The sequence below is a fragment of the Mercenaria mercenaria genome, chromosome 7 (assembly GCF_021730395.1).
Source record: "Mercenaria mercenaria strain notata chromosome 7, MADL_Memer_1, whole genome shotgun sequence".
In the NCBI taxonomy this organism is placed as follows: domain Eukaryota; kingdom Metazoa; phylum Mollusca; class Bivalvia; order Venerida; family Veneridae; genus Mercenaria; species Mercenaria mercenaria.
This window is the reverse complement of record NC_069367.1, coordinates 33,141,466-33,155,958: the sequence shown is the minus strand read 5'-3', so window position 1 is coordinate 33,155,958 and position 14,493 is coordinate 33,141,466. Positions and strand designations below refer to the sequence as shown.

The following is a 14,493-nucleotide window of genomic DNA, read 5'->3' as shown; positions in this document are numbered from 1 at the left end:
CCGATGCCTGCTGTACAGCTCGTTTAAATGGGTCAACCGTGCTGTTGCTCTTACAAAATAGACTGGCCCGGTTTATAGGTTGGTCAGGGCTACGGATATGTATTGTATTTCGCTATGGTAATATTTCTATAAAATGCTTCTTCCCCTTCCGCGTGGATCCGTCCATGTTTACAAACACGCTTGTTTATTTTATGGACTGTAGTATTTCTTATCCCATTGCTTTCATTTTTATTGATTTGTTTTTGCAAATTCCTAAAATAATCCCAGGTTTTAATGTTAAAACTAGGACACGTTCAGTTCTATTCTAACCTTATGATTAAACTCTGTTGATTTTAATGGACGAATTTAAAGGAGGTAATAGACAAAGTTTGATGAAGATCTATGTGCTTCATAGGAAGAACGCATTGTAACGTTTCCTTTTTCGCCCGCTTAGCTCAGTAGGTAGAGCGTCGGTCTCGGGCGGAGGGTATGTACTCCGTGACTATTTGATAAACGACATTGTGTCTGAAATCATTAGTCCTGCACCTCTGATTCATGTGGGGAAGTTGGTAGTTACTTGCGGAGAACAGGTTTGTACTGGTACTTGTACAGAATCCAGGAACACTGATTAGGTTAACTGCCCGCCATTACACGACTGAAATACTGATGAAAAACGACGTTAAACCCAAAACAAAACAAACAAACGTTTCCTTTTTTTTCTAAGCTGTGGTGGCGCCTAAGGAATTATTTGAACTAACTTGGAGACGGGTAGAGTGCAAGTTCCAGTCAATGAAAACTGCAACATGTTGGAGCATCCACCTATACTAATAGTACATCCTGAAGCGATTGTTGAGGCAGGGGCTATTAAAACCTTTTCAGCGATTGTCATGTGGCAGTTTCGGTCAGCTGATTTTCTTCGATATACAAACTGGAAAGTCCTAATAATCCCTTGTACGTTAGGTTCAGTCATAATATTCAATTAATTTTGTTGGTTGTATTTACAAAGCCTTGTTCTATTTTACAACGTCACTGGGTGAGAAAAATGTAAAGTCAATCCAGAACTGGAACCCTGGACTCCTCGCTTAGAGGGCGGATGCTCTACCGACTGAGCTAACCGGCTGCCTTACACATCCACATCGTTACCAAGTCCGTACCGTGACATTGAGGATAACCATACAATTGAGCAGGTCAATGTTCAACACATTCAACCGATATGGGTGAACAAATTAGTTGGGTATCATGGAATCCCACTGGTTCATCTATATCGTGTAACGTTTTTATTGATCTGCTGAACAGACAGGTCGTCCTCAATGATTTACAAAGCTCGTGAAATATTGGACGTTGAATAGTACCAACATTTAGTAAGGTCCACTCACTCTTTATAAATACTAAATGTTCCTTAAATAATTGCTAATTTAGTAAAGGATTTTACGTCTTTTTACAAAGATTCACTGTGACCCCAGGGTAAAGGTTGTGCACATTGCAATGTCTGTACAAAGCGAACAGTCCCCGTTGTCCTGTGATACCACACATCCTTGAATATGGCTGTTTACCTTTGACGGTAATGTCACCAACTACGACAACAAAACTATACATTTTAAAATTTATTATCTCTGATAATTTTAAATGCGTAGTCAAAACATAAAATAACGTATGTAACAATGCACAATGCGGCAAAACAACTTATAGCTGTATAGCGTAGCAAACGTCAGATGGATTTTTCATGTGCAGGGCATTTGTTGTTGGTATCAAAAGACGCTGGTCAGACGGTTGCATAGCACAAAGGTCAAGGTGAACACAAAGCTCCATCCAAATGGAGTAACTGAAATAGAACATTTATAAAATAACTATATGAAAACTTAAGTATAACTGTTCACCATTGAGAACAATCATTTTACTTCAGTGAATAATATTGAAGAATTGAAAATGGTCACTTAATTTGCAAATGCGTTAGAATTCGGAAAAGGACTGCAGGAAGGTGCAAGTTTTAAGATTTAATATGACAATATAGTCTTAGAACTGTAAAGCTAAAAATAGTAGATTTTTGTTTGTATTGGCGATGATTGATACCTGTGCTTTATAATTGAAAAATAGCGTTGGTTTAATCATTTTTCTAAGATTCCGCCATTTGCATTTTTGACAGATTGGAAACAACTCTAGTAAAGAGGAATATAATACTTATTTTATTTTAATTTATATCAAAATTTTGGTAAATGGTTTATAGACAGCTACGAACTGACGTTGTTTGTGGAGTGTGTGGCGTGTAAGGCTGTGGCTAATGTCGATTAAAAGTTGTAGCCCTACCCATTTGCACTATATATAATAATTTTTTTTATTACGCGACATCTTAAATAAATCGATCCATATCTATATTCAACACCCGTTAACTGGGCTTATAAGTAAACAGGTGGTGAATATCTATCGGTCAAAACTTGAAAATCTAGCTCTGCTGTCGTGTGATAAAACACTTATTGAATGGCTCAGAGGTCAGTAGTCAACATTATTGAGCATCGAATTTTTATACCTCTGGCAATAGCTTCGGATATTGACCAGAAAGCAATTAAATAAATGTATAATGTACGTTATCTATTATTCATGTAAATTTATATCATAATTGCAGTAAATCGCAAAGTATCACTAAACCACAACCGAAAAAGTTTTAACTGCTTTATATGCAGTTGGACCTCTTGCTCTCATGTCTCGAAATGTAAAATATTGCTTCAATAGGTTATAAATACTCAAATTATTGTAGATGAGAATGTTTAAGTTACCTGTCATGGCGCTGTTTTCTCTCGGATCAAACACTGTCAATACGTTGTGAACTTGCTTTGGGTAAAATCCTACAGTCTCTGATTCCGGAGCGGATCTTTTGAATATGTCGCCTACTTCTCTCTTTCTGGAACCTGCACATTGAGTCTGGAAGAAAATAATTTAGTTTATACAATTTTTATCTTTGTAATGCTTAACGTCATATTTCAGATTTAAGTATGTGGTAGGTGTACCTACGTTGTATATACATTTCAGACCTGGGCAGGTAGAAGAAAAAGAGAAAAGATATTCTAGAAGGCAGGTAGCATCTTTAATTAGAATTTGATCGAAGACGACCATGCATACACCTCTTCTTCGTTATGAATTAACATTTAATTAAAAATCGTATAGTCATTCAAAACACGTATCAGTGACAGGCATTGTGCCTGCTCGAAATGGTTACAATCCAGACATGTGTCTTGTGAATCTATCTAAAGATCTGAATATGGTTTATGTATGACAATTGCAACACGAGCTCCGTGTGCAGAATTGACAATCATGTCATGCTTCAAGAACAATCGTGCAACATCGGGCATTTCCGTATACTCCGGTAAATACACTATTGCGTAGCATAAAGGCCGAGGTGATCAGATTGGCTTCAAGAACCACACAAGAGATCAACATACCTTACCAGTTCTAACGAATAACAGTAGGATACACGTTGCAAGAATGAGACCGGTTTAAAGTCTTCGTATGTATGTCGAAATATGTGAAAAGATATTAACTATGTCTTTAACAATCCCTCTTACTGCAACATATGTCTGTTTTTTAAAAAGAAAACTATTTCGTAAATTCATGCATCGTGGAAAAAATTATTGTCTTACGTCGCACGAGGTCGAGCCGCTTGGGCAGACCTTCAGATCACATGTCAAGAAAACTTGGTCGTTATTGTAGAACTTAAAAGCTTCAATTGTTGCAGACGCTGTTCCATCACCGTTGTCTGTAAAATTGCTGATAAGTTCACTGCTTACATGGCATCTGTAATACAAAATAACCTTTAATGTTCTCATACACGTTATTTTTATTACAAAAAGTTGTACCGTAAATGACTATAGAATCAAATTTAGCAACAATTTCTTAAAATTTTCACTGAACAATCGGTAAAGTAGCGTTCATGCCATGGACCACAAACAAATTTTATTAAATTAAATAATGACTCGCTTGATTCTTTCCGGAGGGAAATGGATTTTAATGAAACTGACCCGTTATTTTGCCTATTTCTACTATTATTTGGTCAAATAAAATGTAAACGTTATGTATGCCGATTTTAGAGCTATTTGTCCATATGAATATGAAGATTCGTGTAATCATAAATTCTAAGTTCATTTTGTGGTATTTGAAATCATTTGATGTGCAAACACTTATTATGCTTATTATACTTATTATTACACTTAAAGCTGCATGCCAGACAGAATTTTCACGTATGTTTGCTGGTGTAGGAAAAGTTGTCTCGGTAGAGCCTCGTTACATCCTAAACAGTTACCCTCAAGCCAGATATTTCTATCCGCATCTTCTGTGACAGATTCTTAATAAAGCACAAACAACCTATAGGGAGTGCATATTGTTCCTCAATACTTCAGTGAGACTGCAAAGGTTTAATTGAAATGCAAGTGACCCTTCTCAAAAAGGTCACTCGATTCCGATAAAATTTGTTCAAAATGTCAATTCATATAAATAAAATACTATTTAAAGCTTCTAGCTCGTGTCTAAGCAAATGAAGATAACAAATGTGAACATTTACCCTCCGCTGGATATGAGGTCGACTTTATCCGCCAAGACATAGCTGGTTCCAGGACTGGCTGTGCATTGGGTAACTTCTAGCGTGTACTCCACTGAAATGCAAACGATATATCCCTAAGGGAATGCCACAATTCAGTTTGTAACTAGATATATGTCCATAGGACATTAATGCCCACACTTTTCACTTTACATGGTTTCATGACTCTAGGTTAATATTTTTTAAGATATATGCAACTTTTTATTTAAAAGTAAACTTATAAGGCTCCTTTAAAGCACTTGAAACCTCTCTTCAGGTGAATATTTGTTTTAATTTTTTACGTCACATAAGTCTTGGTGTATCATAAAGGATATAACAAACTGTCCATAATAAGTAAGAAAAACTTTTAAAACAAATGAGCCGTGCCATGAGAAAATCAACATAGTGGCTTGCGACCAGCATGGATTCAGACCAGACTGCGCGGTCAGGCTCCATGCTGTTCGCTAACAGTTTCTGTAATTGCTGTAGGCTTTGAAAGCGAACAGCATGGATCCTGACCAGACTGCGCGGATGCGCAGGCTGGTCTGGATCCATGCTGGTCGCAAAGCCACTATGTTGATTCTCATGGCACGGTTCAAATTATGTTCAATAGAAAATAACCTATTATTATGCAACAATAATTGCTTTCCTTGTAGTTTTATAAAAATGGATGGTATTACTAACCCTTAGCCTGCAGGCGGCAAGTGAGTCTGATCATGGTCATGGTCTGCACTGTTCAGTCAGTATCTTTGTTAAGTTTGTAAGTACCAGTTTCAACAGTTAAGGCACTGTCTAAATTGAAAGATGGACAAGTTCATTATAGAAGGTTAGTAAACCAAGAAAGAAGACTGTACCTGGGAAAGTGATTGTCCACGTGATTTGATCCCCGACAGTTACACTGTAACTGCTGAGAGCTGAAGTTACGTTGTAGGATGAGTCAACAGACTGCGTCTCGTCAATGGTCAAGCTATTGACAAAATTTGAATAAATTAGATACTGCATTTGAATATTCAATTTGAATTTTGAATTATAATTACGTAACAGATATTATGATTTTTATAATGTATGATAAAAACAAAGGCGGTGTTAAAATTTATCTTTTCTACACGTTTTATGCTAGAATAGCGTTAACACGTTTGTTTCCTGTTAGTTTTTTGTAGAATCAACTGGTGTACAATGTGCAATTTCTTCCTTTCAAAAACATGTATGCAACCTCTTTAAATTTCTAATTTTAGATTTAGAAAAGTATAAACGGAATGTGTGTATGCCTAAAGTAAATGAGGTTCCGTTAGTTTTCAAGAGCACAGTTCATCCTCGCGTTTGACTGGCGTTCACATAACTATCTTGAAATTGATCATTTGTATTCAAGAACTTGAAATAGAGAATTTTCTTACTTTGCTGAAAATATTTCACTAACGTTGTGTGTGTTTCCTGCGACTGGGATCTCAATGCATGTAACTTTTACTGCATTCACGGCTTTTCCCCCATGCAACCAATACGTCTCCATGTCAGAATAGGAACCGTACGTGACTAAAATTTCTGAATCCTGTATAAGAGAAAAATACACGTGAATGAATCTCTTAAGGTAACTTTTGCACGACTGATAACCAGAAGTAGCTTCATGACGTCATAAAAACAACGTAGAATAAAGCCTGAACTCTGTATACAGAAATGAAAATCATTTTATGAGTTATTTAATGGTCGCCTGTGAGTGAGAACCATGGTCATGAACGGGAAAATGCACTAACCCATTTAAATGGCGTATTTCTCACCTAAAACATACATTGCAATACTATGCATATTGAACAACTGGTAATTTATCTTCCATCGTGCACCAGTCCCATTGTCCCAATATTTCATATCACATAGCCACTCCGCATATTTTATGCTTTCGTCAACGTTACAGAACATACTTGGATGAACTTCCCTAATGTAGTTCCGGAAGGTAAATACCACTTGTTCAATATGTATAGTACCCATTTACCGAAATGCGCATTTTAGGTTGGAAATGCGCGATTGGAATAAGTTAGTATATTGCTCGAAAAGCGATAAAGGCACATCTGGTTGGTTTTCGACCAATCTTTTTCTGAAAATGTTATTTGTTTTCACATGGAGTGCTTTACAATACATCAAATCTGATGATTTCTATCAAGAAGGCATTGTAAAGAAAATAGTTTGTCAAATTTTGAAGGTCGAAAGACAATTATTCGTGGTTTTCTCCGGCAATTTAGGCTAACATTTTAATCAAAACTACATTTTCATCCAAATGTATACCGTGATAAATTTCACCTGCATTTCGAAGAATGCGATGCTCTGGATCTAGGAATTTATTCTGAACAAAATTTGCTTACACTTTTACGAAAAGTTTCTACATGTAAAATTGAGCAGTATTCATTCAAAAATGGAATTAAGACATTTTACTTCTTAATGTTTCTAATTCTTGTCAAATCTGCTTAAGTATCGAGATAAATTATGTAAGCAACTTATAAAAAGTTTAAGATTAAATTTCAAAACAAAACGTAGGACATTTTTTTTGCATATTTTGTAGTCACGTTTGCATTATAAAAAAATGCAATTATATAGAACGAACAACGTTAGCCATATTCAATAGCCTAAGTCAACAAATGAGTAGAATTGCAGAAAAGTTGTTAGGGAACTGTCAGATAAGCCTTAAAACTCTAAACAAAAAAGATCTTACTTTTGAACAGCCCGAAATTGAGATCGATGTTCCTGAAGCCGTTACATTGCATTGAGTGGAATTCTGCATGGCGTAATAGTAAGAATTTGCAGGAAAACCGGAAATTTGAACATCGTCGTTCGAAGTGCAGTCGTAATCTGAAAAAAATATGAAGGATCAAACTGTACTTGGGATAATCAAAATATTAAATCCACAAATGGCAACAGCTTTATCAAGAACATGGTTCAAACATAGTTTCAGTGGGAGCTTAAGTATGCAGAACGAGTGTTGAAAACTAAACAGTTTTCGCTAGAGAACACTAGAAGTTTCACTGCTTTTTAACTCACTATTCTAAGAAAGGTAGTTATTACACTCGTTCGTCATTATCCGCTTTTCCATTTTTGTATGTAATTAACGACTTCTGTAACAGTTAATGAGAATGGATTGATTGAAACTTAAAGGGGAATATTGGACATTTGACACTATGTATTTAGAAAGAGTTTAATGAAAAATATGAAATGGTGTAAACAATTATGAAAATAGGACGACAGGCAAAAAAAATTATGACAGTTTAAATATTATCACTAATGAAACGGTAGCCATATTGAGCACCTTGACGTCATTATTCTTCCCTTATGTAGGCATTACCAAATATGGTATTTATGGCAAAATTATGTTGAATACAAGTAATTACGAAGCTTAAATTATTCAAGGTTTACACTTTTACACAGAACTAAGGTCCACATTATATTATGCCCATAAAAATATGATTTTTAGCTCGACTATTCAAAGAGGAGGTAGAGCTATTGGACTCGCCCGTGCGTCGGCGTCCCGATTTGGTTATGTTTTTGTATTTTTTGTATGTAAGCTGGTACCGGTATCTTTGTAACCATTTGTGGGAATGGATTGAAACTTCTCTTATTTACTGTGATAAACTGACTTACACTGCACAGGTTCCATAACTCTATTTTGCTTTTTTTTACGAAATTATGCCCCATTTTCGACTTAGAAATTTTTGGTAAAGGTTTTGTATGTAAGCTGGTATCTCAATACCAACTAACGGAAATGGATTGAAACTTCACACACTTGTTCATTGTGATGATCTGACATGCACTGTGCAGGTCCCACAATCTTTGCATTTTCAAAATTATGCCTCTTTTTCGACTTATCAGTTTTCGGTTAAAGTTTTGTATGTAAGCTGGTATCTCAGTATCCACTAATGGATTCAAACACTTGTCTACTGATGATCTGACATGAACAGAACAGATTTCGTATCTGTTTTGCATTTTTACAAAATTATGTCCCTGTTTTAATTGACAAGGCTGTTGAATAGTCGAGCGTTGCTGTCCTTCGACAGCTCTTGTTATTACTATGACTTCGTCTGTATCTAAGGGATATTTGCCTGATTTTTTTAGCAACTGCAGCCATTCAAAAAGAAATGACCATTCATTTGCATGGTGCTTCCGAAAACACGGTATAGCTTCCAATCTGCACCTTTTAGTGAATTATAATTTATTATTTCTCAGGGAAACATATTACAGACACGCTAGGTTTGAAAGTGGTTATGGGCATTTCAATTTTATATGGATACACTTGAATTTCTAAATCAAGTACGTGTAAGAGTTGTCTTTTTGGTGGTTGTTGTTACAATGTGTCTGCGCGGAAAACGAACACCATAACTAGTGATTGGGTCCGAACTCCCTTTAAACAATCTTGACGGAACTAAGGTAACTCAGTACTTGTATACATGTTGAAACATATCGCAGACAAAATTGACAGACGGAAGGTTGGATGGACCGAATGTCTTATTTAAAAGCACTGACCTCAGAATGTTGCCAAAATGATCTTTCTTTAAAATTGAAGTTTGGTCATATGAATATTAGAACATTAGTTTGATTCTGAAGTACCTAAAATGCCAAATCAAGAAAATAGATATGCTCGAGTCGGGACTTGAACCCGGGCCGCCGCGGTAATGAAAAATTTCCACGGATCAATACTTACTTAAAAACGTGTAACAAAATAACTGTATTCTTTTGTATTTCCATGATTGTAATTAAACATGATTTGCATGAAAAATATGAGATATACAAGAATTAAGTTTCAAACTGACAGTGATATATATTAGGCCAAGAAAATGTGTTTAATGTCTTAACATTTTATTGAATTAATGTAGGAATATGTACACAAATCAGTGTATTTAGTTAAATTTCAATCAAATTTTGTTTCTACAGTGTAAGATTGTTATTGATCAACATTTTTAAAACTATGCTGAAAAGAGATTGAATAAGTTTGGAGATGAAGTTGTGAAAACACATTTATTCAGGAAGGACCTAAATTGTCCACCTGAAAACTAGTACAGCTGTATATTACCTTAAACTCCATGAAGTTTTTGTGGGTGAAAGAAGTAGGTCACCAGATCTAGTGACCTACTTTTTTCACTGACAAAAACTTCATGAAAATCATTCTTAAAATACAGGGAATATACAGCTATACTACAAGTTTTCAGGTGGTCAATTTAGGCCTTTCCTGAATGTGTTTCGAAAACTTCGTCTGCAAAATTATTCAATCTGTCATCAACATAATTTCAAAAATATAGGTAAATAACCATAATACAAGGTAAAAACAAAATGTGATTGAAATATAACTTAATACACTGATTTCTGCAGATATTGCTACAGTAATTAAATAAAATTTTAAAGCCCTGCTCCGCTGCTATTCAAATTCTTTTGTGTGTATGCAACCCATGATTACAATAGGTAACAGTTAACGGCTACGTGACACACTTAAGCACGCAAAACCACAGTATTTCATATTGAATTTTATATAAAATAGACTCTATTTTGACAGGTGTCACAGTTCATAGTCAGGATTTTCATGCTTTTTCAGTGACAATTCAAGGTTAAAAGGTAGGATGGGAGCAGGGCTTTAAGACATTACACACATCGTCTTGGCCTAAAATATGTCACTGTCAATTTTTTACTGGATACTCGTCATATTTCTCATTTTCTTCGTGCCAAACATGTATAATTACCATCATGGAAACACAAAAGAATACAGTTATTTTGTAGTGCCTCTTTAACGGTCGTTAAATATAAGGCAGTTTACGTCCGGTACCCCGGTACAAACGCTTCTATTTTGAATGGAAAAAAGTAGTAAAAACAATTCTTCTGTGTTTCCATAACATAATCTGTCAGTAACTACGTTTCAAAGGCTTATGAAAAAAACGTAGCAATAATTTTTTGAAATCTAAATGTTTTCCTTTTTTGTTGTCGTATGATTTAGAGGGCAGTGTCTTTAACGAGTGTATAGAGAGAAATGATGCAATTACATGTAATCTTGGTATTACAACAAGTGTATCTCGTTTTAGAAAAATTAGAAAGTGTAAAATAATCAAAGATTACTTTATTTGTTTAATTTGTTTTAGGTCAGGAAGTACATCAATAAGCTTTCCACATCTGTCAAGTTGATATTCCTAGTTGAGGCCTAGGAAATGGGACTCGTAGATATTAAGTTAGGTTTTAAATATGACACTTGTTAAGACTTAAGAAGTTACAAAATGAATTATGAAAGTTATGTACGAAATATTCTACTGTGTAAATAAACATAAAAAACGTTCAGACTCGTGTTGTGTTACGTTACAAAATTCACGATATAACAGGATAACAGCAAGGTACTTACTCAAACCGCCGCCAAGTGCTCCTGACGTAAGGGCACATAAAACAAACACTTTGATACACATTGATGGGTCCATTCTCGTTTTGGATAATGTCTGAAATAACAAAACATTAAGTTAAAAATAGGTAGCAAATATTCAAATACATGCGAACTACTTTGAGCCCATACGACAGGAAAAATGTTTAGATTTCATACTAGTTATCACATATACCGAAGGACTCTAAAAACATCTGGAGCACGGCTGCACGAGTACAGCACGATATCATTTGTTAAATAGTTAAGTCTATAAAATACCATCGAAAACACAGTGTAACACAATGTGGTGGGTTTTTGGGTCTTTAACGAAACTTCTAATAACAAACCCCCACTTCCCACCCTGGAACTATTTTAGCATTATCAGTAATTATCACATTGTTCACATGTTTAAAACATTTGAATTTAAAACAAAATGAAGAGGAATCGTGACAAAGGGAAGAGGACATCTTTATCCTACCATATCTTAGAATAAGCAAATACGGCTCGACATTGGATCATATATGGCAAAATGAAGAAAACGATAGGATCGCATAAGCCGATTTTGTTGAAATTTCAACGTTATTTTGGGTAAATTGGGAAGGACTTTTTAATTTACTGCATGAATAATGCTAGAAAGAAACTTTCTGTACTTATGAGATTCACAAATGTTATCACCAATGGAATTTTAACAAGAGTTGCCATACGACGGTGCTGGCCGCCGCAAATGGTGATACACTTCGTAGCACATTATGGAAGGGGTTAGTTTATGCTAGATCGTTTGTCGTGGCGGGGGTTGAGGGGGAGATGGGGAGCGGTCGGGGAAAGAGTTGTTGGAAACAGCAACGCTCGGCTATTCAACAGCCTTATCAACTGAATGAATAGAAGTGGAAAAGGGGCATAATTTTGTAAAAATGTAAAATCAGAGTGATGAAACCTGTGCAGTGAACAAGTTTCAATCGATTCCCATTGGAACGTACAGCAATGCAAAAACTGAAATCGAGAAAGGGGCATAATTTTGTAAAAATGCAATGCAGAGATATGGCACTTAAGCTCTGCATGTCAGATCACATAGAACAAGTGTGTGAAGTTTCAATCCATTCCCACATGTGGTTACCGAGATACCAGCTTTCATATGATAACATAACCCATAACCAAATTGGGACGCGTGCGCCGACGCACGGGAAAATCATAGCTCTACCAATTCTTCCAATAGTCGAGCTAATAAAACGGGTCGGTATGGGGGTAACATTGGAAGGAGGCTGACAAGAACAATATGAAGAAACTTAAGAAACCGAAACTAAAAACAAACTAAAATGACGCAGGGTGAGAGGAGGGTTTGAATAAATGACTAGCAGCAAGGGGTGTGTGTGTGTGGTGAGGGCGGTGGAGGGGGGGGGGGGGGGGGGGAGGCCCCGTAAAATTGCTAAATTTTTACAAGTGAATAATATTATGAGGTCAATGACAACTTATAAGATTTTAGAAATGCTTCTCTTGTTTGTATCCCATTTTTAAAAATAAAATTACATCATTGCCGGTCCAAAAAACACCAGCCGTTACAAATTTTACTGCGTAATAAACTAATGTATTTCATTTGAAATTATTCTATTATTCTACATTTCTGTCGTTAAAACGTTTATAAAAAATATTTCTTTATAAGAAGTATTATAAACGGTTGCTATATCTTTGAGATAGTTGTCACTTAACAACGGAAGACTCGAGCCTCGATGAAATTAAATTTCTATAAGGTTTTAAATTTTATACTAAAAACACTGTCAGAATGAAACAGCTATCCAAATGGAGGTTATGCATAAGTATGGTTAGAAAAGCGCTACTTTTTATAGTATACATGAACTATTAAAATTGTAGTCATAAAGGAAGGTAATCAAAAATAGAGAATGAAACTTTCTACTTTGTGCATTAATATTCAAACCTTTGGCAAATATTGCAAATATTACAGACAACAATTATGGGAAATAGAATTTAACACGAAAACAATATGTTTTAGGATCTTAATGTAAAAAGGGGCAGCCACATGTTAAACAAAAGGTATTATGAGCCTTAAAGTTTAGAACACGATTGTGTTGCTAATCAACAAAGAAAATGAGCCATATTTTTGAAAATGTAATGTTCGTTTTCTTTTAAATACAGAATGATCAGGGCAAATATGGAAATGAGCTCTTCGTTAGCAACAACTGTTTGATATTAAAACTTATTACTGTTATTTTGGTAAGTTCCCACTTCACGCCAAGTACAAGATCGAAACAGCGGACCTCGTGAACGTTTTACAACGAGACACTTATCAATGCAAGTTATTCATATTTGCTTAATGTCTTTCCTAACAATCCATATAAATGGGTGTATTACATTTAGATTTGTTCAATGCATTTTAAAAGATATTCATTCAAACAGTTGCATTATTTATTAAATCATGTTGTAAAAGTCCACAACTGCGCATTGTTTAGATATCAAATTCAAAGAAAAGAACTTACCTTTACTGAGCAGCTGTCCCGTGTGCGACTATAAAGCAATTTGTCCCGTCGGTTATATATACACAAACTTTTCCCGCGAAAAACTGAATGACTTTCCCGCGTACCACGTGAAATTGATGCAAACTTAAATGAAAAGGCCAAGAACTAATTTTGTGTTTCCAGGTACTTTTACATAATGCTTCGACCTAATAAAAAAATATGTTGAATTTTTTTGCACAACGATCAAAAATGTTTGTAACTTGATGTAAAAGTCAAATGCTATATATGATATTAATAAATTGGCGTGTTAGTGATCCTCGACAGAAATATATCGAGTCGGATGATAAAAAGGGGACGAGGCGTTAACCGACTGCGTATATTTCCGTTCGTTCAGATGCGTATTATTATATCACTCGTGCTGCGCTCTCGTGATATAATTCCTTCGCATGTAAACTTCAAACAATGATTTATTCAACGACAAATCACTGGATGAGATATATTATTTCTTAAACAATTCATTTTTCTGACGTTATAGTTATTACGTCATGGCGTCAAACGGCATAGCGGCTCGTCGGAAATAAAACCAACGGAAAACAGGCAAATATTTAATGGATGTCGTCAAGTATGTACTTTAAAGTCCTTGGTAACGTGTTAGAATCGAAATGATATATCTCATGTAGTGATTTGGTCTTGAATAAAATAATTGTTTGCCGTTTAGATGCGTATTATGATATCACTCGGGATGCGCCCTCGTGATAGAATTCCTTCGCATCTGAATTCCAAACGACGATTTTATTCAGCGACAACTCACGAAATGAGATATATTATTTCTTAGGTAAAACTCTATGTACACAAAGTACAGTGGGAAACAAACATCTTATATGTTTTTACCTTGGCCTATTCTGTTTCGTAACACGTAAATTGCACGATAAAAACGTGACTCAGGTCTGAAAAGGCGGGAAAGAGTAGACCCACCACAACGTAGAGACGTACTTTTTCCTCCCACATGAAATTCGTGAAAATCATTCTGATAATACGGCTATACCACAAGAAGTTGTCATTTAAGGCCTTCCATGAATTATTGTGTTTTCACAATTTCATCTGCAAACTTATTC

At 35.4% G+C, this 14,493-nt stretch overlaps 1 protein-coding gene across 1 annotated transcript; it reads right to left on the bottom strand.

The window, feature by feature from the left end:
* Nucleotides 1-1,570: 1,570 nt before the first annotated feature.
* On the bottom strand, nt 1,571-13,489 carry LOC128558509 (uncharacterized). The gene is made up of 9 exons (XM_053548054.1): nt 13,400-13,489; nt 10,899-10,989; nt 7,242-7,378; nt 5,938-6,089; nt 5,398-5,510; nt 4,529-4,619; nt 3,612-3,765; nt 2,751-2,895; nt 1,571-1,801 (listed from the first exon to the last, which is right to left on the bottom strand). The coding sequence occupies exons 2-9, from the start codon at nt 10,969-10,971 to the stop codon at nt 1,728-1,730; spliced, it is 939 nt and encodes a 312-aa protein (XP_053404029.1). The 5' UTR covers nt 10,972-10,989; nt 13,400-13,489; the 3' UTR covers nt 1,571-1,727.
* Nucleotides 13,490-14,493: the final 1,004 nt, after the last annotated feature.

What these genes read in the sequence shown, in the direction of transcription:
- LOC128558509 (XM_053548054.1), bottom strand. Translation starts at nt 10,971, where the DNA reads ATGGACCCATCAATGTGTATCAAAGTGTTTGTTTTATGTGCCCTTACG. An exon ending in GTGGACAATCACTTTCCCAG is followed by an intron (nt 4,620 to 5,397) that starts GTACAGTCTTCT and finishes TTTGCATTTCAG; the next exon opens with TGGAGTACACGCTAGAAGTT. An exon ending in GCGGCTCGACCTCGTGCGAC is followed by an intron (nt 2,896 to 3,611) that starts GTAAGACAATAA and finishes ATTTTCTTCCAG; the next exon opens with ACTCAATGTGCAGGTTCCAG.